The sequence below is a fragment of the Ambystoma mexicanum genome, chromosome 13 (assembly GCF_040938575.1).
Source record: "Ambystoma mexicanum isolate Mex_15411 chromosome 13, UKY_AmexF1_1, whole genome shotgun sequence".
In the NCBI taxonomy this organism is placed as follows: Eukaryota; Metazoa; Chordata; class Amphibia; order Caudata; family Ambystomatidae; genus Ambystoma; species Ambystoma mexicanum.
In genome coordinates, this window is record NC_090938.1 from 145,287,795 (window position 1) to 145,308,886 (window position 21,092).

General features: G+C 45.7%; 1 protein-coding gene across 5 annotated transcripts in view; it reads right to left on the minus strand.

The window, feature by feature from the left end:
* The window catches only part of PACSIN1 (protein kinase C and casein kinase substrate in neurons 1), a 363,469-nt gene that overhangs the window by 59,550 nt on the left and 282,827 nt on the right, over nucleotides 1-21,092 (minus strand). For all 5 annotated transcript variants that reach the window (XM_069633503.1, XM_069633506.1, XM_069633504.1 and 2 more), the window contains 3 exons: nucleotides 15,070-15,305; nucleotides 13,034-13,189; nucleotides 6,227-6,402 (listed from right to left, as the gene is read on the minus strand). In XM_069633503.1, the coding sequence (XP_069489604.1) occupies nucleotides 6,227-6,402; nucleotides 13,034-13,189; nucleotides 15,070-15,305 (568 nt within the window). The remainder of the gene's footprint in view (nucleotides 1-6,226; nucleotides 6,403-13,033; nucleotides 13,190-15,069; nucleotides 15,306-21,092) is intronic.

Here is a 21,092-nt window from a genome sequence, read left to right on the forward strand (position 1 = left end):
CACCAGAAGGGTACTATTAACCCAATTGCCGACATTGCAGCCCACGAGGCTCTCCCCCACTCCAAGATGGCCGCCCCCTAAAAGCAGCATCCACAGCCGACTAATCCAGGCCTCCAGCAGCCAGCTGATTGGCTGCCGGGCCTACCTCTTGGCCCATTGGCCGCCGGAAGGCGAAGCCGGCCCCCTCACTCCAAGGCCCATGAGAGGCAAGGCCAGCACCTGTTTTGTGCCTGTTCGGTGCCGTGGCTGCCGTCTGCCAGACCCCATGGCTCTCTCCACAAAGGTACATTTACTCCTATTGACAGCCTATCCTTTGACTGCTCTTGCCGATCTATAATCGTATTTGGCCTACATATGATTGCCCTGACTAGCCCAGAGCCACCCTGCACCCAGACTTGCATTTAGCCTGCCTATAACTGCATTTAGCCTGTCCCTGATTGCATTTAGCCTGTCCCTGATTGCATTTAGCCTGCCTATAACTGCATTTAGCCTGTCCCTGATTGCATTTAGCCTGCCTATAACTGCATTTAGCCTGTCCCTGATTGCATTTAGCTTGCCTATAACTGCATTTAGCCTGTCCCTGATTGCATTTAGCCTGTCCCTGATTGCATTTAGCCTGCCTATAACTGCATTTAGCCTGTCCCTGATTGCATTTAGTCTGTCCCTGATTGCATTTAGCCTGCCTATAACTGCATTTAGCCTGTCCCTGATTGCATTTAGCCTGTCCCTGATTGCATTTAGCCTGTCCCTGATTGCATTTAGCCTGTCCCTGATTGCATTTAGCCTGCCTATAACTGCATTTAGCCTGTCCCTGATTGCATTTAACCTGTCCCTGATTGCATTTAGCCTGTCCCTGATTGCATTTAGCCTGTCCCTGATTGCATTTAGCTTGCCTATAACTGCATTTAGCCTGCCTATAATCGCATTTAGCCTGTCCCTGATTGCATTTAGCCTGTCCCTGATTGCATTTAGCTTGCCTATAACTGCATTTAGCCTGCCTATAATCGCATTTAGCCTGTCCCTGATTGCATTTAGCTTGCCTATAACTGCATTTAGCCTGTCCCCGATTGCACTTAGCCTACATAGGATTGCGCTGTCCAACCTAGAGGTACCTGACTCCCGCAAACCAACTGTTCGTGCCTAAAACTAAGTTAGAATGATACTAACTCTTATTTACCTGTCAGCCTTTTGGACCACAATGCCAAAAATAAACCAGCAACCGAGGCCTACACCACAGGGCATACCGCCCGTGGACGAAGGACTCTTAACTCCCCCACTAGAGCCCAGCCATCAACCTTCACATTCACTTATTACCCACCAACTGCTAACATACCTCCCCTGTGACACTGCAAGTAGAAACGCAAAACTACGCTCTAGATTACCTAAAATTTACGAACCACTAGCTAGACTCAACACCTCTTGCAACAGAAGTAACACCAACTTCCGAAACACTCCTCCTATAAAAACTGACCCCCATCGCAATAACCGCCCAAATAAGCAGACCAATGCTAACAATAGCCTACCTAAAAAGAAAAGCAATGCCACCCAGGCCATAGCAAAGTCGAACCTCCAACTGAAGTGCGCCCTTATTAATGCCAGGTCACTAATAGCACACGCGACCGAAATTGCTGATCTCATTCAAATAGGAGACTATGACATCCTCGCCATAACAGAAACTTGGCTGCACCAAGCTGCAGGACCTGCCATAATGCTTGCCCTACCACATAATTACACCATACTTAGAGAAGATAGAGTCAACTCTCGAGGAGGTGGCCTAGCCATTATTGCTAAAAATAATCTCACCCTAAAAATTGAATCAAGTTCAACGACTAACTCCTGCGAATCATTAACTGCTAAACTCCTCGCATCTCCCTCTCATTCTATTAATATCCACCTTATCTACAGACCACCTGGCCCTATTGGCACGTTCGAGGAGGACATCTCCACGATCCTCTCAAACAACCTAAAAACTTCATCCCAAGTTATCCTTCTGGGAGACCTAAACCTAGGCTACAACGACCCTAAAGACCTGCAAGCAACTAATGTCACTAATATCATCTCAGAACTAGGCTTCTCCCAAAAAATCCTACAACCCACACATGAAAAAGGCCGTATACTTGACTGGGTTGCTGACTATAACTGCAATACTACGATTGTCGACATCAAACCACAAATTTGGACAGATCATGCACTGATAACCTTCCTCCTAAATGTTAACTTGACCATACCTACTGAAATTGTTCTGGCTCCCCCCCTGCCAACCAGAAACAAAAAACTTATAACTACAGAAAAACTGCTACCACTCATCCTCCCTAGACTAAACTCTCTACCTGACTCATCGGACACCTCATCACTAGTAAATGAATTCAACTCTTCTATGGCTACAGCTCTAGATACTATTGCCCCACTGAAACTCAGAAAGAGTAAGCCCAAAGCCCACCTAAACACCTGGTTTACTCCTCACCTCAAATCTCTAAGACTTGAAAAACGTAAATGTGAATCTGCTTGGCGACTAGTCCCAACAGAGACAAATAAAATTACACTCATCAATGCCTCCAAGATTTATAAAAATGAAATAAAGAAAGCAAAAAGAGAGAACTTCAACAACAGAATACTGCAGGCCAAATCTGGTACGAAGGAACTATTCCTTATACTAAAGGAACTAGAAAACCCTATTCCTGTCCAGGATAACTGTGATAAAAATAAAATATGGTGCTCGAACATCCAAAAAGCACTAAATGACAAAATTGCCACACTCCAAACAAAAATTGAGATAAAGAAACAGAATATTCCACCCTCAACTAACTTAAGAGGCAAACCACCAACTAGCACTAAACTAAACCATATATTTAACTTCTCGAAAGTAACCATACTTGAAACCGAAAAGATAATACTTTCACTCAAGCCATCCAATTGCCGAGGTGACCTATGCCCAGCCCAACTAATAAAAGACATGGCCAGAGACCTCTCTCCATTCATTTCTAAGCTTATTAATGCCTCCTTTACTTCAGGCACTATTCCAGATAACCTCAAGCAATCTTGGGTCCTCCCCCTTCTAAAAAAACAAACATTGGACCCATCCATCCCGACTAACTACAGGCCTATCACAACGGTACCGTTCCTGTTAAAAATCCTAGACAGGGTAGCCTACCTGCAGATCCAAAAACACCTGGAGCTGCACCACCTTCTAGGCACAAGACAATCAGGTTTTAGACCTCAGCATGGAACTGAAACCGCACTTATCGATCTTAAAACTCAGGTCGATGAGCTGAGAGACTCCGGAAAGATGGCCTTACTCCTCTTGCTGGACCTCTCCGCAGCCTTCGACCTAGTGGATCATGATGTGCTATGCACCCACCTAGAAACAGCTGCCCACTTCTCCACGCATGCCATCGCATGGATCAAATCTTTCCTATCCGGTAGAACTATGAGAGTCTTCTCTACTTCTGCTGCTGCAGACCCAGTATCCATCACATGTGGAGTCCCACAAGGTTCTTGTGTCTCCCCCACTATGTACAATATCTTCACGAAGCCCTTGTTCGATGATCTAGATAATCTGGGTGTCACCTACACTAACTATGCGGATGACACTCAGATTCTCATACCACTCTCAGGGGATTATGAACAAGATTTGGCCTTGGTGAACAAGATCTATCTCATCATTCAGGCATGGATGGCCACCCACGGGCTATGCCTGAATGATGACAAAACTGAACTCATCATACTGGGGAACACACAAAACATCAAAAGACTAAAAGAAGAATACTCATCCTTCGTCATAGACGGCAACACTATCAAGGTGGCAAAAGTGGTAAAAACACTAGGGTTCTACCTTGATTCCCACCTCTCCCTAACCAAACAGGTGAGCGCAATGGCATCCAGCACCGCATATACCTGCAAGCTGATCAGAGCCGCAAAACCATACCTATCCACTGCCAACTGCCTAACCCTTGCCCGAGCATTAGTGCTGTCGAAATTGGACTATTGTAACGCTCTATATATAGGAGCCAACAAACACACGGTGCAAAAGATTCAAACACTACAAAACAATGCCCTTAGGGCTGCCTTAGGAATTCCAAAAAGGGAGCATATCTCAGAAGCTAGAAGACAATCTAACTGGCTCTCCACAGCGGACAAAATCAAACTTAAGACAGCTTCTCTAACCTTCAAAAGCATCAACCATCTAGCACCTAAATACCTAGCCGCTAGATTCAACAGAAAAATCTCCACTAGACCCACCAGAGAAGCATACTCTAACCAGTTAATGATACCCCCATTCAAACTAAGTACGGCCGGAGGAAACAGCTTCCCGGTCAAAGCTGCCCAGCTTTGGAACTCCCTCCCACCCGGCCTGAGATCCCCCCAATCCTACGCTCTCTTCAGATCCAACTGTATCAATTGGATCAAAGAAAATGACCGATAGTACGTTTGTAGAACAATGGTAATGGACTATGTACATAATTATATATCCTCTTTCTCCCTACTGCATATTTCCTGTTTATATTATGTTACATGTATACACCTTGGCCCGCATTATGTAATTTCTACTATGTATAATCACTATTTGTAATCATATGTAACCTGTAAAGTTTAAAGTATCATTGAACAACGCGCCCGGTTACCCTCGGGTCTGGCGCGCGCTATAAATAATAAACTCAAACTCAAACTCAAACTTACAGGACTGGCAATGGAATGAGGAATGCAAAATAGGCATGCAGTGGTAAAGTGGTGTAAGGTAGGGGCATAGAAGGGACCAGGGGTAGGGTGGGAAGGCTGCGAGGTAATGTTGGTGGTTCAATACTTTGTCCAAGTGTTGGCTTTGGGTAAGACAAGGACCATGTTCTTGACCATACACCGCCCATGCCACCCTAATCTGGTGGCCCTTCTCTGCACTGTGTGAAGAGAGACAGGAGGTTGGTTCTACATCCTGGGTGTCCATGACCCCTACAAATCCCCAAACCACCCCCACAATTTGGCACAATCTGGCTTCTCACCATTCCTGCTGAGACACATCGAGCAAAAACAGGACCTGAGAGCATCCCTGCTGTGCTCCTCTTCCAAAAGCTTCCTGTCATTATTGTTGTGCCACCACCCTACACAGACCCAGCCCCCAAGGCCCTGCCGTCCCGTTTTCCCCTGTGCTGCCCAGAACTCACGACCACCACAATTTCCTTTGCCCAGGGGCTTCACCAATATTTAAGCCATACCCCTCTCTCCAATACTCATGACCCATCACTGTGCACACTGAACCCTTCGCTGATGTCATTGGGCCTCATCACGAGTTTGGCGGTAACCCTTAAATGCGGTGGTAGTGCTATTACCGCCGCATTTAAGGGTCCGCCAAATCACGGCTTTGGCTGATTTCCCCCCAGCTCTTAGCTGGGGGGAAATCCACTGAAATTTTTGCTCTTACCGCCGGCGGGAAATCCGCCGGCGGTAAGAGCGTGAAATTTCCCCATTGAGCCCAATGGGGAATGGGGCATTCCCGAATGGGCTCAGTGGGGAATGGGGATTTCCCGTTCCGCCAAACCCGTGAGGCCCATTGTCTTCATCTCAGCTGCTTTTCCAATCTCTCTGAAGTCATGGCATTTAACAAATTATGCTGTGCCCATGGCCCCAACCAGGTGTGCCTCCAACTATTCCTACTGTTAAACACACCTTGAAGCCAGGACCTCACACCGTCTCTGGTGTGCCACCTCCACCTTGAGGTTTTAACCTTCTGCCACTGCCCCTCCCCAACCCCCGACTGCATGACCTCCTACCTTTGCACTGTGGCCACCGTCTGAGGGTGGCATCACTATGCCTGCTATGCTCAAAACACTTACCAAGCCTTTTACCCTTTCAGCTATGCTCCTCCTTTCTTGAAGGCATGGCATCCCACCATTCTCTCAGTGTTCGTCCCCTGAGGGGTCTCCTGCCATCAGCAACCCCAAAGTGGGTGCTCAACTGTTCCTGATGTTCCTCTTAGCTTCCTCTGCATTTAAACCCCTTAAGTGCCAAGGACCAGTATGCTCGTCCTTTTTGCATAGACTTGCATAATAGCCTGGCAGTTAAGGGCACCTCATCCTAAAATGAGTTTGCCAGCCTTCCCTCTTCTCTTTCCTGTCTTCAGTAGGGCCTTTGGTTCTCTCAGCTATGACTACTTTCACAAAATGAGCTCCTCGATAATACTGCCACATGTCCCATCGCCTAGATAAGACAAGCTACAACCCCCTGCCGGTTTTACCTGCTGCTCTCGGCCAGGTTCAGGTGTCGTTTGATGTCCAGTAGCACCTCCTTCAGGAACACGAGGCGCTTGTCCTCAAACTGCTGGCACTGCTCAAACACCTGTTCCATGCTCTCGATGTACTGTGGGTTGGATCGGCCCAAGTCCTCCAGGACCTTCTCGTATTTCTCTTGGGTCTAAAGAGACAGAGACAAAGCAAAGTCCTTAACAGAAGGTGGCCAGTACTGTCGCTAATGGGGTCATTATGCAGCTGGACTGTTTGCACAAGACTCTGCACTATATACACCTAGAACTTCCTGTACAGAAATGAAAATAGACACCATTTACTCTGGGACAGAGGGGCGGATCCCCAGCCCAGGTAAACCAGCGCCCGATCTCCTCAAGGGACCAAATCAAGTGCAGCAGGGGGGCAACCAGCAGGAGGGACTGAGTCTTGGTAATTTGCATAAAAACAAAGAGCATTTTTTGGAACAAAAGAATGACCACAGAATTTTATATTTGAAATATGCCTCTGATAGTGATTCAAGCATGAAACTCTTCTGAGCAAGTAATAGAAACTGGGCTCTTTACTAATATCATTAGTCACAACACCCACTCTAACAGTAAAACGTCTAGAAAAACCACAAGCCAGCTATACTAATGTGAACAGTTCCTGTTTACCGAAGGACGTTCTGCTGGAGCAGAGGACATCTCATCTGCCCAAATGCGTCACAGAACGTGCACATTAATGACCCTGTCCCCCATGCTTACACGTCTGCTGAAGCATGACTCTACACAGCTTTCTTTTCCCACATATGACTGTACACACGCTACCCTCGTAGATGGAACAAAACTGCTGAAAACATCATTAGCTCTGTAAACACTATCCTTGTTAAGCAGAGTATTCTTTTTACTAGTGGCTAGTAAAAAGTGCTACCCCGTAAATACCACTACGTGTAAAGCACCACTATCTAAATAGCACAGTTACTGAATATACGCCATTTTAGCCGTAGTTACTTTCCAGTAGGAACTACTACCCTAGTAAGCTTTACTATCAATGTAAACAAATCGAACCCATACGTAACTGACTCTGTAAACACAAATGTCTCTGTAAACACTAGTACCCACCAAACATTACAACTCATTAAACAGAATCCCAGCTACTTGATAAAGCCACCCTAGATAGCACTACCTTGCAAACCCCAACTCCCAGTAAAACATTACTCAGCGAAATTCAGTAAAGACAGCAATCCTGTAAACACCACTCCCCCAAAGCAAAAACAAAGAGGTGATGGCTGGAAGGTTTAGAATGAATCTTAACCACTGGCATTGCTCTGGGCAACCCTCCAGACCACCGTTCTTTGCCTGCCAAGCCATTACAGAAGGGGAAAGACCATATGCAAATCAGTCTTGGCCCCACCCCAAAAGGGGCAGTCCAGCCCGAACTGCTAGGTCACATCCCTTCTGCACGAGACCACAAGCATCCCCAAACATGTTTCGCCCTTGTTGGGGCTCATCAGTGAGGAGTAGCTTGGGTCTCTAGGCCCAGCAGGCACGGGACCCACGTCTGGGCATACCCGTCCCACTTGGGGTGACAAAGCAAAAACAAAGAGGTGATGGCTGGAAGGTTTAGAATGAATCTTAACCACTGGCATTGCTCTGGGCAACCCTCCAGACCACCGTTCTTTGCCTGCCAAGCCATTACAGAAGGGGAAAGACCATATGCAAATCAGTGTTGGCCCCACCCCAAAAGGGGCAGTCCAGCCCGAACTGCTAGGTCACATCCCTTCTGCACGAGACCACAAGCATCCCCAAACATGTTTCGCCCTTGTTGGGGCTCATCAGTGAGGAGTAGCTTGGGTCTCTAGGCCCAGCAGGCACGGGACCCACGTCTGGGCATACCCGTCCCACTTGGGGTGACAAAGCAAAAACAAAGAGGTGATGGCTGGAAGGTTTAGAATGAATCTTAACCACTGGCATTGCTCTGGGCAACCCTCCAGACCACCGTCTTTGCCTGCCAAGCCATTACAGAAGGGGAAAGACCATATGCAAATCAGTCTTGGCCCCACCCCAAAAGGGGCAGTCCAGCCCGAACTGCTAGGTCACATCCCTTCTGCACGAGACCACAAGCATCCCCAAACATGTTTCGCCCTTGTTGGGGCTCATCAGTGAGGAGTAGCTTGGGTCTCTAGGCCCAGCAGGCACGGGACCCACGTCTGGGCATACCCGTCCCACTTGGGGTGACAAAGCAAAAACAAAGAGGTGATGGCTGGAAGGTTTAGAATGAATCTTAACCACTGGCATTGCTCTGGGCAACCCTCCAGACCACCGTTCTTTGCCTGCCAAGCCATTACAGAAGGGGAAAGACCATATGCAAATCAGTCTTGGCCCCACCCCAAAAGGGGCAGTCCAGCCCGAACTGCTAGGTCACATCCCTTCTGCACGAGACCACAAGCATCCCCAAACATGTTTCGCCCTTGTTGGGGCTCATCAGTGAGGAGTAGCTTGAAACATGTCTGGGGATGCTTGTGGTCTCGTGCAGAAGGGAAGTGACCTAGCAGTTCGGGCTGGACTGCCCCTTTTGGGGTAGGACCAAGCCTGATTTGCATATGGTTTTTCCCCTTCTGTAATGGCTTGGCAGGCTGAAAAACGATGGTCTGGAGGGTTGCCTAGAGCTTTGCCCGTGGTTATGATTAATTCAAACCTTCCAGCCATCAACTTTCTGTTTTGGTATAATCACCCCGAGTGGGACGGGTATGCCCAGACGTGGGTCCCGAGTCTGCCGGGCCTAGAGACCCAAGCTACTCCTCACTGATGACGCCCAACAAGGCTGAAACATGTCTGGGGATGCTTGTGGTCTCGTGCAGAAGGGAAGTGACCTAGCAGTTCGGGCTGGACTGCCCCTTTTGGGGTAGGACCAAGCCTGATTTGCATATGGTTTTTCCCCTTCTGTAATGGCTTGGCAGGCTGAAAAACGATGGTCTGGAGGGTTGCCCAGAGCTTTGCCCGTGGTTATGATTAATTCAAACCTTCCAGCCATCAACTTTCTGTTTTGGTATAATCACCCCGAGTGGGACGGGTATGCCCAGACGTGGGTCCTGAGTCTGCCGGGCCTAGAGACCCAAGCTACTCCTCACTGATGACGCCCAACAAGGCTGAAACATGTCTGGGGATGCTTGTGGTCTCGTGCAGAAGGGAAGTGACCTAGCAGTTCGGGCTGGACTGCCCCTTTTGGGGTAGGACCAAGCCTGATTTGCATATGGTTTTTCCCCTTCTGTAATGGCTTGGCAGGCTGAAAAACGATGGTCTGGAGGGTTGCCCAGAGCTTTGCCCGTGGTTATGATTAATTCAAACCTTCCAGCCATCAACTTTCTGTTTTGGTATAATCACCCCGAGTGGGACGGGTATGCCCAGACGTGGGTCCCGAGTCTGCCGGGCCTAGAGACCCAAGCTACTCCTCACTGATGACGCCCAACAAGGCTGAAACATGTCTGGGGATGCTTGTGGTCTCGTGCAGAAGGGAAGTGACCTAGCAGTTCGGGCTGGACTGCCCCTTTTGGGGTAGGACCAAGCCTGATTTGCATATGGTTTTTCCCCTTCTGTAATGGCTTGGCAGGCTGAAAAACGATGGTCTGGAGGGTTGCTCAGAGCTTTGCCCGTGGTTATGATTAATTCAAACCTTCCAGCCATCAACTTTCTGTTTTGGTATAATCACCCCGAGTGGGACGGGTATGCCCAGACGTGGGTCCCGAGTCTGCCGGGCCTAGAGACCCAAGCTACTCCTCACTGATGACGCCCAACAAGGCTGAAACATGTCTGGGGATGCTTGTGGTCTCGTGCAGAAGGGAAGTGACCTAGCAGTTCGGGCTGGACTGCCCCTTTTGGGGTAGGACCAAGCCTGATTTGCATATGGTTTTTCCCCTTCTGTAATGGCTTGGCAGGCTGAAAAACGATGGTCTGGAGGGTTGCCCAGAGCTTTGCCCGTGGTTATGATTAATTCAAACCTTCCAGCCATCAACTTTCTGTTTTGGTATAACACCACTCCCCCTACAAGCAAGACTATCCTTGTGAATGCGCCGATCCCCACTAACCCCACGCTCGACTACACAGAACATAAAGTGTAACCATAGCAACTCAGCAAACACTACCCACTGCTCATACAAACAAGCATACGCATGCAACTACTACTGTAGAATAAACACTACTTTTAATTATTGATATAGCTTAACAATGTGCTTTCTGTTCCCATGTTGGCTGGGGGCATGCATGGTCTGCAACGTAGACAACAAGGTACCCCGGAGTCCAAACAGATGCAAAGATGGCCCCCGCTCTCCGGCGCTCATTAGGTCGCCCATAAGCATCAGGCGTTGAGTCGTGGGCAGTCTTATACACAACACAACACTAAATGCCACCACCCCATGAGCAGAGCCTGCCGACGCAGGTTCGAATCCCGGCAGGGCCAAACTCAGCCTTTCATCCTTCCGAGGTCGATAAATGAGCACTACACACCGTGGATCTAAGCAGCGCTCAGATGCCTGAGTGTTCGTGGCGCTATATAAATGCAAAAACAGAACAAAAAACACGTCTGTTCCTGTAAGGGCCACAGCCTAATGAAACATTACTCAGCTGTAAATGACACAGCACATTTTTGCCCTCCCTCCCCTACTGTTAGCCACCCCGCTCGCTTGCATTGATCCCGCCCCTCGCTGTGTACTTCTCCCTATGATTGTAAAACTCTCTGTTGCTTCCTAAAGCTAGGTCATCGCTCAATAGATACCGTAACGAAAAGAAACCTGAAGGTTTTAAAACCCGGCCACCCGTTTTGTAATGAATCTGTCCATTCGGCTTTGCATTTGTAAATATCGCTCTGCATCCGACTGCCGCCGTTTCCCGCCTCTCCTCTTTGTGTTCCTTCCCTCTGGGGCAGCGCTACAGACGTATAGTGGAGTGCCCGGGAGGTTGCATGCAGTGGTCATTCTCTAAGTGACAGAGTGACAAGGGAGTGATAAACCAAGTCAACCCCAATATAATTAGTGGTTCTAGACACTGTGCTGGCTCCTCCCATCCTGGGAGTGGCACATAGTTCATCATTCTATTAACGTCCAGGTGTTTTGGACCTGTACTTCCATCAGCCCTGGCCAGCAGGGTCAGTGCTGAGGGATCATAGGAGTTGTAGTCCCAAACATCTGGAGGACAGACTAATGAGCACCATGTGCCAGAGAAACAAAATTGAACAGAGCCCTCTGCATATGACAAACAAGGGTAGCTGATTGGCTAAGACCCTCGTCTTCTAATTGAATGCTGCTGAACACGTTCTACAGCCTGTGTTCCTAAGCAACAGGCCCGCCTACTGCTTAGCAATAGAGGCAATATTTAAGGACATCATTTGAGAAAGATGTTCGACCCTTCAGAGCCAAACTCTACAAAGTAAGTTCTGCTACTTTTTAGAACTGAATGACAGTGCTAGCACATTTGAATGATATGTGTTCACTTGCCACTGGGCTCTCTCTTAAATGCAAATGCAGCAGAATGGACTGGGTTACCCTTTCAAGGAGCTCTCAAACTAAGGTATTGAAGCGGTTTCACTACATATTATCCCCACCAAAAATATCGCCATATATATGGTTGTCTAGAACGGCCATAGGCGATATTTTGGGGGGGGGTCATTTTGGGGGTTTTTGGGAGCGGGGGATGCAGGGTGTCCCCCGCTCCTATAGAAATAATGCAGGGGTTGCGGGGGGTGTCCCCTGCAGGTTCCATGCCTTAATATCACCGCAGAAATATGGCGATATTTTTGAATGGCGATATTTTTGCGGGGATATTAACACATGGAACCACTGAAGCGTGTCCTTGAATTTGTGTTGGTTCAGATTTTTGAACGTATTAATAATGACATTCTGTTGGGTTATTCAACTCAAAGCTTTTATAAGCAAATCAACCACTGATGGCATTTTACACGCCTTTAGCCGGTTACATGTCTTTATAACAAATTCTTTTTATGAAGGATACACTTATATCGATTATTTTATAACGGAAAATATAACAATTTTTATTTTTGGGGGGTAGCCCCCAAACCCCTGTTTCCCACCCCTAAAAACCCACCCCAACCGTTTCCCCACAAGATTTAACCCTTTGCCACACCCCTTTGTGCATTCTTCATTAAAAAATGTTCATTATAAAATATTCAATGTAAGTTCATTCTTCATAAAATGTTCGATATAAAGACCCTCATACCCTTCAGCATTCTTAAATTTAAACCCAGTTTGGGGGATAATCTGTAATCCCTGACATTAGGAATTGAGTCTTTATTTGAGATCAAAGCAGGGCTATCTCCTTGAGTAGAAAGCTGAAGTCCTATCTCCTTGAGTAGAAAGCTGAAGTCCTATCTCCTTGAGTAGAAAGCTGAAGTCCTATCTCCTTGAGTAGAAAGCTGAAGTCCTATCTCCTTGAGTAGAAAGCTGAAGTCCTATCTCCTTGAGTTAAACCTGAAGTCCTATCTCCTGGCGTTGCACGGCTGCATCATTTATTTTTGCTTATTTATGTATTTATAACACGCTTAAACCTGCAGGCATCAAAGCGCACAAAAACACACGAGACAATGAAGTAGCGAAACAATAGAGTTCCAAAGCATCAAAAGACCCTTATTGGAAGAGTGTCAAACAAACAAGAGAGCCTTCATTATTGTTGCGGAACACAAGACGATTTCTTTCAAGACAGAGATCAACAGGAAGCGAATTCCGTGCTGCTGTGGCATGCACTGGAAAGGAGCGGCCACTGCCTCTAGCTCTTTTAGCTCTAGTTGCACGGAGCATCCACTGGAAACACTACCTTTTGCACGTCTTGTTTGCATTTCTCCACCTTGTCTTGGAGTTTCTTCTGCTGGTCCGCCGTCACCGACTGATCCGCTTTGCCATTGGTCTCCCGGGTGACAGCCAATTTCTCCTCTTTGCATGCCAGGTGATACGCTTTCTTAGCTGCTTCCACCTGTGTGGGGACAGAGGAGAAGAAGGGGGTGACCACCGTTACACAAAAGCTACTGACCAGGTCACTTTTAACATGACATTGCAACACGTATCCAATGACGCCCTCTGCTCAAGGCATGCTAGCTTCTTTGGCTCCCAGACAGACCAATGTCAAATAACTAACATCCTGATTTGCACCTTGGCCGAGAGCCAACGGAGTGACACCAATTACTGGCAGGTCACCTGCTAGAGCTCTACTGAGCCATAGCCATCGGTATAGCGTTCTTTCCTCGATGGGTGAAATTTCAATGTTTTTTTTCCAAGCACATTTTACCAAAAAAACTCATCAACATTTTTAGGGCGGGGTTAGAAAAGTATGTATATGGGGTGAGGTGGTTGGGAATAGGTTAAAAATAATAGGGGATGGGGAAAAATAAATCAACCTCGATGAGTTTTTTCGGTAAAAAATACTTGGAAAAAAAAAACATTGAAATTTCACCCATCGATGAAATGACAGTACCTAGCCATCACTTATGGTAGTAGGACATGTCAAAGGGCGTAGTGCACATTATAGGAGGGCGATATGCCAAGATTGCAGATTATGATCACATGACAGCAGATATAGATTGCATATTCAGAGTACATGATAAAACACAGATACACACACAGACCACGACTGTAGATTAAAAAGATATGATAAGGGGTGAGAGAATTGATAGCAGGTAGGGATTCATGCCAAGTTTATAAATTGCAAAAACATGATAAAGGGTTGGAAGCAAGTGATACTACACAGAGGCTCGATTTTAGATTGAGAGACCATAGCAAGAGAATGGGAAGACCTGATCCTAGATTGAGATTCCATGACTTTAGATTGAGAGGACACCATAGTAGGCTGCGAGAGCGTTATGGGAGATACCTTTCAGGATTTGGGATTGTGATGTTATGATAAATTGTCAAATGGACATGATCGTAGAGGGGGATTCCATTATTTGGGATTCGATGGACCTGTTAATGGTTTGAGAGGACATGATAGCAGAGAGTCCATGATTGCAGACTGAGCAGACATTATAGCAGATTAAGAGGACACAATAGTAGAGATTCTGTGATTGTGAATGGGATGACATGATAAAGGATCGAAAGGACATGAAGGTAAATAGAGATTCCCTGGTTTTAGATTGAGAGGATCCGATAACAGGTTGAGAGGACGTGATAGTAGAGATTCCGTGATTCCGAATGAGATGACATGATAAAGGATCGAAAGGACATGAAGGTAAATAGAGATTCCATAATTTTTAGATTGAGAGGATCCAATAATGGGTTGAGAGGACGTGATAGTAGAGATTTCAGGATTACAGATTGGGAAGGCATGGAAACAGACTGAGAGGTCATAATGGTAGGGATCACTTGATTGTAGACTGAAATAACATGTTTAAGAGTTGAGAGGACATGATAGTAGATCGCGATTTCAGGATTGTAGAGTAAGAGAAGATGATAGCATACAGAGGTTCTAGGATTGTATATCAGATTGAGAGGTCATGGTTCAGAGGAAAAGAGTGCAGATTGAGAGGCTGTGATAGTAGACCGAGAGGGGGGATGTGTCACTATTTTGACATGTTTCTATCCTCAGGATTCCTATACACAGATAAAGAAATGGTCCAAGATCGCCTCATTGTACCTCCAGAAATCAATAGGAGACATTCTCATTGCACTCGTACAAACCTCACAGGGGTCTTCCTGCTGCTCCAACACACTTTCATTAGTGATCTCCTTAGTGCTACTATTAATATGGATACATGCTTTTCTAAGAACAGTTACTCCGAAGTTCTTATCAGTGACCCTAAGCACCCACAGCCCACGTATCTTCCACCAGCTATCTCGGTGCCCATCTGATCTCCACATTACCTCCTTCATCTTTTTGGCCCATGGTTTCTGGGCCTTGCGGAATCCTTCCTCCGCCTCCCGCGTCTCCTTGAAGCCACCCATCATTTGCTTGTGATAGGCGTCCTTCTGCCAATTCTTCACCTTCTCCATATCTTCGTTCAGAAGGCTATTCTTCACTTCCTGGTGCAGCTCGCTCACCTTCTCCGCCTCGCTCATTAGGGCACCCCAAGCCTTCTCCAAGGTTCCATACTGGGGACCTGCACTCAAGAGTGAAAGAGGGTGTCAGTGCTGCTTCTACCGGGGTGCAAAGAAGGGGCCCTTCAGTTAACAAGGGCCATGATCTCAGGGGCCATCAAGCAATATCATCATCTGGGGAAAGGTTTAGGCACACCTGGACATCAAATGGAAAGGATATTCATTCGAGTTTTAACTGGCTTGAAAAAGCATCCCTTTGAACAATCACCGCTGTTCTAATGCATGTGTCTTTACTGAATCATATACCTGTAAAAACACACAAACCCTAAATAAAATAGCACATAAAATTGGAAGCATTGCGATAAGGGTCTTCAAGTTCAGTTTTCAAGAACCCCCAACCACACCATGCTTTTTCAATAATGGTGGACTGTGTGAAAACAAAACAACTCCCATTTAATGCAATATATTCAAACATATTTTGTGTGGCTATTATAAAATGTGGCGTGGATTTAGTTCCTGCGGACCAGACTTGGAGACCCCTGTAACACCTATGAAATCACATTTATGGGTCAGTAGAGAGAACAAAAACATTCCACTCAATGTTTACTAATTGTCTAATTTCGCTCATGGCATGACCTATAGGGTACAAAGACTTGTCTGTCAGTGCGAAACAATCATACTCTGTAACAGGTGCAGTATACAAGCTCGCTGCATCATATTACATAATGCTATCCTCTAGATCTGCTCATTTGAAAATGGCTTTCCTTTTTGGTAAACAAGGATCACAAACCCGTCCATCTGCTCTATCAATGGGCAACACAACTACCGCCATTTACCAAACAAATTCCCTTAGGTGCGGCTGTAAGTGAGAAAAGAATATCCTCCTCGAACAAGACTGGTGAAAAGGAGTAGTGCCTTGTGCCAAAAGATCAAAGTAGCCAAACGCTGTCCTTGTAAACTATAAGCAACTAATGGGCAATAGGGAAGAGGGAGTAGGGGTTTATTAGAGTGAGATGCAGTGATAGGAGCGTTGGCGGTCTCCTCAGATTGGTACTGTCTAAGGTAAATTGGTTATATGTGGTTTCATCGACCATACGCACCTCGTTTACTTTGACTCTTCTTGGTCTTTCGACTTCTTTCTTTGCAGGGATGTTCCTATGATTACTCACTGTCCCCCATCCCTATTCCACCCCCACTTCTCCCCCCCAAGCCCTCACACACACAAACATATCTATATGGGTTTTACGGCCAACAGGGGTGAAAGTAGATATCAACACAGTAACTGAGTTGTTGAAACCACAGATTAACGGTGAATTCTGCACAAGGTGGAAAGGCTATTGGTTAATATTGGAGGTTTTGTTGAATACAGAAGAGTATAGGTTTACTAGCAGTGTCATCATGCACCCACCAACCTTCTATTTAATTATCTGATTTATTCGAAAATACAGATTGTGATCACTGCATCTTTGTGTATAAATTGTATCCGTCTTTGACTTCTGAATTTGTCTTCCATCGACTTTTAATCCAGGGAGTTCATGGTAGGATTTAAAATCCACAAAAGGCCAGCACATATTGGCATGTCACTCTTGAATTAGTTAGCCACTCCAAATGTCAGATTGCCCTTCAGCTGTTTTATGTATCTTGGGAATCAAGGGGAACTGTAGTTTGTTATAGCTGGTAGCGTCGAGCTACGTCTGGTAACTGCGGAACTCCCGCTCACTGTGTCGGAGCAATTTACAACATTGCAATAATCTCAACTGGATCCACCTCCAGGAACCAAATTTAGCAGGTGGTAGAGAAATAGTTTCAACTTAATAGTTTAGATCTCAAATAGCTGAAAAAAGGGAAGTCCTTTAAACTTAACTGCAGAAGTGGGCGGAGTCTACAATGACTCTTCATGGGAATTCAGGACGAACACACTCGCCCGTAGGACTTAAGTGCTCATTGCATTGAAATGATGCAGGTGTTAGAAAAAGAACAATGAAATTAATAAGTAAAACAAATGGAAATCAAGCAAACTCAAAAGATCCAGCGCCCAAAAATTGGGAGGGCCGGCCTGAGGCACAGCCCACGACAAGAAATACAATCTCCTGTCAGCAGAACCTATGAGAAGATCAGCAACATTTATCCTTCACCAAACCCACCCCCCCTACCCCCCACAATGCTTAAAAACATTAAACTCTAGGCCCCAACTTCTTCCCTTTATTCCCTCACCTCCCTGCCCCCAACAGTGTGTCATTGTCATTGTAATGGGCCAAGACCCTCCTTAGCCTGGCGGGTACACTCATCCCTTCATCCTTCCGATGTCGATAGAATGAGTACATTTAAGTTGGGTAACAATAAACATCTGTTGTCTGTCAATAGCGCCAAGATGCCCCTCTGCGGGTGAACTTGCACTGTAGAAATACACCTGTTATGTTATGTTACCCCCAAATCCCTCTCGTACACTTGAGTGAAAGGTGAAGCCCAATACAATTGAATACCCCTTAACCCTCTAACACCCCCCACTCCAGAGAATACTTTCTAGAAATATTTTTTGGGGTTTTGTTTAAGGTTGAGATCATGTAGTTCTAACAAATGATCATTGAAAGTACATTTTCAATCCCATTATTTTTCTCTAGGTCATTTCTGGAGGTTTCAGCCAGCTCAGGAAATCCTTTGGCAATCAGCCCAAGACCGAATAACAGAGACGTACAAAACAGACCAAAATGAAATCTATAGGGGTTGGCGCCGTGGGAGACTATAGAGAATGTACAATGGTGGTCCAGATGTGGCCTTGCTCTGGATTTTTAGAGGTGGGTTGGCCGCAGCCACTAAAGGTGGCTGGAAATTGTCAAATTGCGAAGACACTAGCTCATTGTTTTCAGGCCATCGTTTTTTTAAATTTAGTATGTTCAGCACATGTTTTCACAACCCGTACAGCAAACTCACATTTACCAATGACCGCAGACTCAAACATAACCTAATACCAATAAAAGTAACAGCAAATCGTGAAAAGTTTGTCAATGTTCTACATTTTCAGATTTTCTTACCTTGGTTATATTCAAAAGTCAACACATTGATTACAGCCCCCCTCCCCTTATTGTGACCTCACCATCACCCACCATTTACTCCTGGTGCCCAGTGCATCTTAATACTAACCCCTTTCTCCCCCTTCTTCTTAATAACTCACATTTTTCTAAATGTCTCCAGATACTTCTTTTATGGATGCCAAAACCCCACATACACCCACATATGGCATCTATGACATGCAAGTGATATTGGTCGCGCAGCACTATATTTTGCCAGCTCATATGCCTGTATTCTGGCAAAGCATTGTAATTGCAAATTGTAATAGGTTATTTATAATGCACCTAATAACCCGAGGTTTCTAAGCGCGCGGACCTGGGGATCAAACCTGTGTTGCTCCAAGTTGTCTTGCTTCCAAGGCGAGCGTGTTGCCCCTGAGATATCCTTCTGGGGTCGTCCCATGCCTGAAGAGTTTGCCAGAATTAAGGCGTGCCTTTAAGCTTTCGATTATCAAATGATTAAATGGGATGTAATTAAGGGCCTGAAGGGGGTGCGGCGAGAGAAAAACTTCGAAGAATAAAATTTGAACTTCTTCAGCACCGTAAACTGGGTGCCACAGCCTGAATTGTGGACAAATGTTGAGGCAATTAAAGACTCATTTCATAGGAAGGCAAACTCGTGGGATTGGAACAAAAATCATTTACATTTATCCAGCCGACATAGTTACAGTGCAGTGAAACTGGTATCCTATCGATATCTGAAAACACAGCGGTGTTTGTTGCAGAGCCCGAGTCCTGCAGTAACCCATGTTATGCTGCGATTGCGTACAAACCAGCTCCCTTTACTTATACTTCAATGGACGAGACTGAGAATACTCCGGGACAAGAGATCCTGCCGATCGTGTCAACTCCCCAATCATTGAACCACGTGCTCACCAAACACAGGATGTTGGGATCAGTATATATGAACATGTTGGACACTTCCGTTTATAACTATGACACGATGAAGTCAGAGACTTTCTGGACTTATTGTTTAAATCCTGAACTGGGGACATTTCACATTGCACTGTATTGGGTAGGGCACTGGGTGGAAAAACATTAAAAAAGTCAAAAGTGAGAGAAACTGGAGTGGGGGTTTGACCGAAGTAGTGCTGGGAAGAGCCGCAAATACTGAGTACCAAAAGGTTAGATACCTAACAAAGCAGGTTTTTTAAAACATGGTTATCATTATTTTATTCACGTGAATTTTAAAATAGGTTTTCTATGCTTTTAAGATATTTATTGGAAATCAGTGGTCTAGATTTGGTGAAATTCAAATGATGAAATATGAAATGTGCAGTGTGAATTGGATTTCAAACTGATGCAGTTTTATTGGAAAGATCGTTATTGGTTGTAGGTTTGGTATATGTTCTGTTAAGGTATTAATTAATAGAAGTAGTCATTGAAATATGTATTATAATGTGTGGAAGTTTAGAAAATGGTTAAACATAATAATGATACATTGATCTTTTTTGTTAAAGTTATTTTAGAACTGAATACAAATATTAATAAATAAAATTAAAGTATTTGCCTGAAAGCACACATTCCCGCGAGCAAAGTAGGATGTTGTTTGTGTGATCGATGAGTCTCACTTGACGATCACACAACCTAAAACGGGAAGTTATCCAGAGTTATTTTTCTGTGTTCGCTTAACATTTGTCTCACACTACACTATCGAGCATTTTGTTTAAGCAATAATGCTGAATTCAGGTGCTGTTAACAGGTGGAATGGCCCCTGACTCAAGTTAAAGGCCGAGCAAAGCAAGGGCACTTAGCAAAGGCCAAGGGGCATCAGCACCTTGCAATGGCCAAGAGGGCCATTATTGCTAGTCGAACATTTCCACCTAACTAGGGTAGAATGTTCAATTTAAAAATAGGTGAGGGAAAAAATTGGAATGTTGTGACAAAGGGCTTATACCAGTCATTACTGCCCTCTGCCCGTACATTAACTGCAATGGAACTTTCAACATCCCAATCTTCTACTCTAGCAATGAACAGCCATTCTGTAGGCTGAACTGAGCGGTAATGGCCCGAGGCCCAAGCACGAGAGCCTTAACGTCTGGCCCTGGCACAATTATCACCTGGTTAACCCCCGACCCACCACCCCAGAATGGGTGTGCATTGCTATTAGCACACAAAACACTGCTACGCTCAGAAAGAAGCTGGAGACTGCTGTTTAGGTGACTTGGTTTCCCTTGTTTTCTTATTCTGCCAAAAATAGTGACTGATTCCAGGGAATTCCTATGTTGCCCATATATGTTGAGTGCTTGTTTGTTTGTTTGCACCCATAAGGCTCTGTCAGTGGTGTGCGTCATAAGTAGAAAGTAAAGTAAAGTAGACCATTGGCAGGCGGTGAGGTGAGGTATGGTAGTTTCTATGGATGTGATAACCTTTAGTCCAGATGTAGCATTAGGGCTTCAGCAGATGTAATTTCCAAGTTGGGAGGACGGCTGAATTGGATTTCTAGTGTAATGGACATTTCCCCCTACTTTCTACCTTCTGACCTGTGCTCAAGGACCAGCGATAGTCGTCATGTTGCAAAACTTAGCTCCAATATGCTTCTGAGACTTAGTACCAAATAAATGCTTGCCTTGTGCGGTATTTCGACACATTGGGCCTCATTACGACCTTGGCGGAACAGGTTAACGGGCTCCGCTAATGGAGGTGGACCCATTAAACCCGTTCTGTGAAATTACGAGGTCCCCTCGCGGGACCCGGTAAGGAGAGGCGTTGTTACCGTGTCCCGCGAGGGGAAGAGGGAGCTAACAACGGGCCGGTCGTAATCGGCCCGTTGTTAGCTCC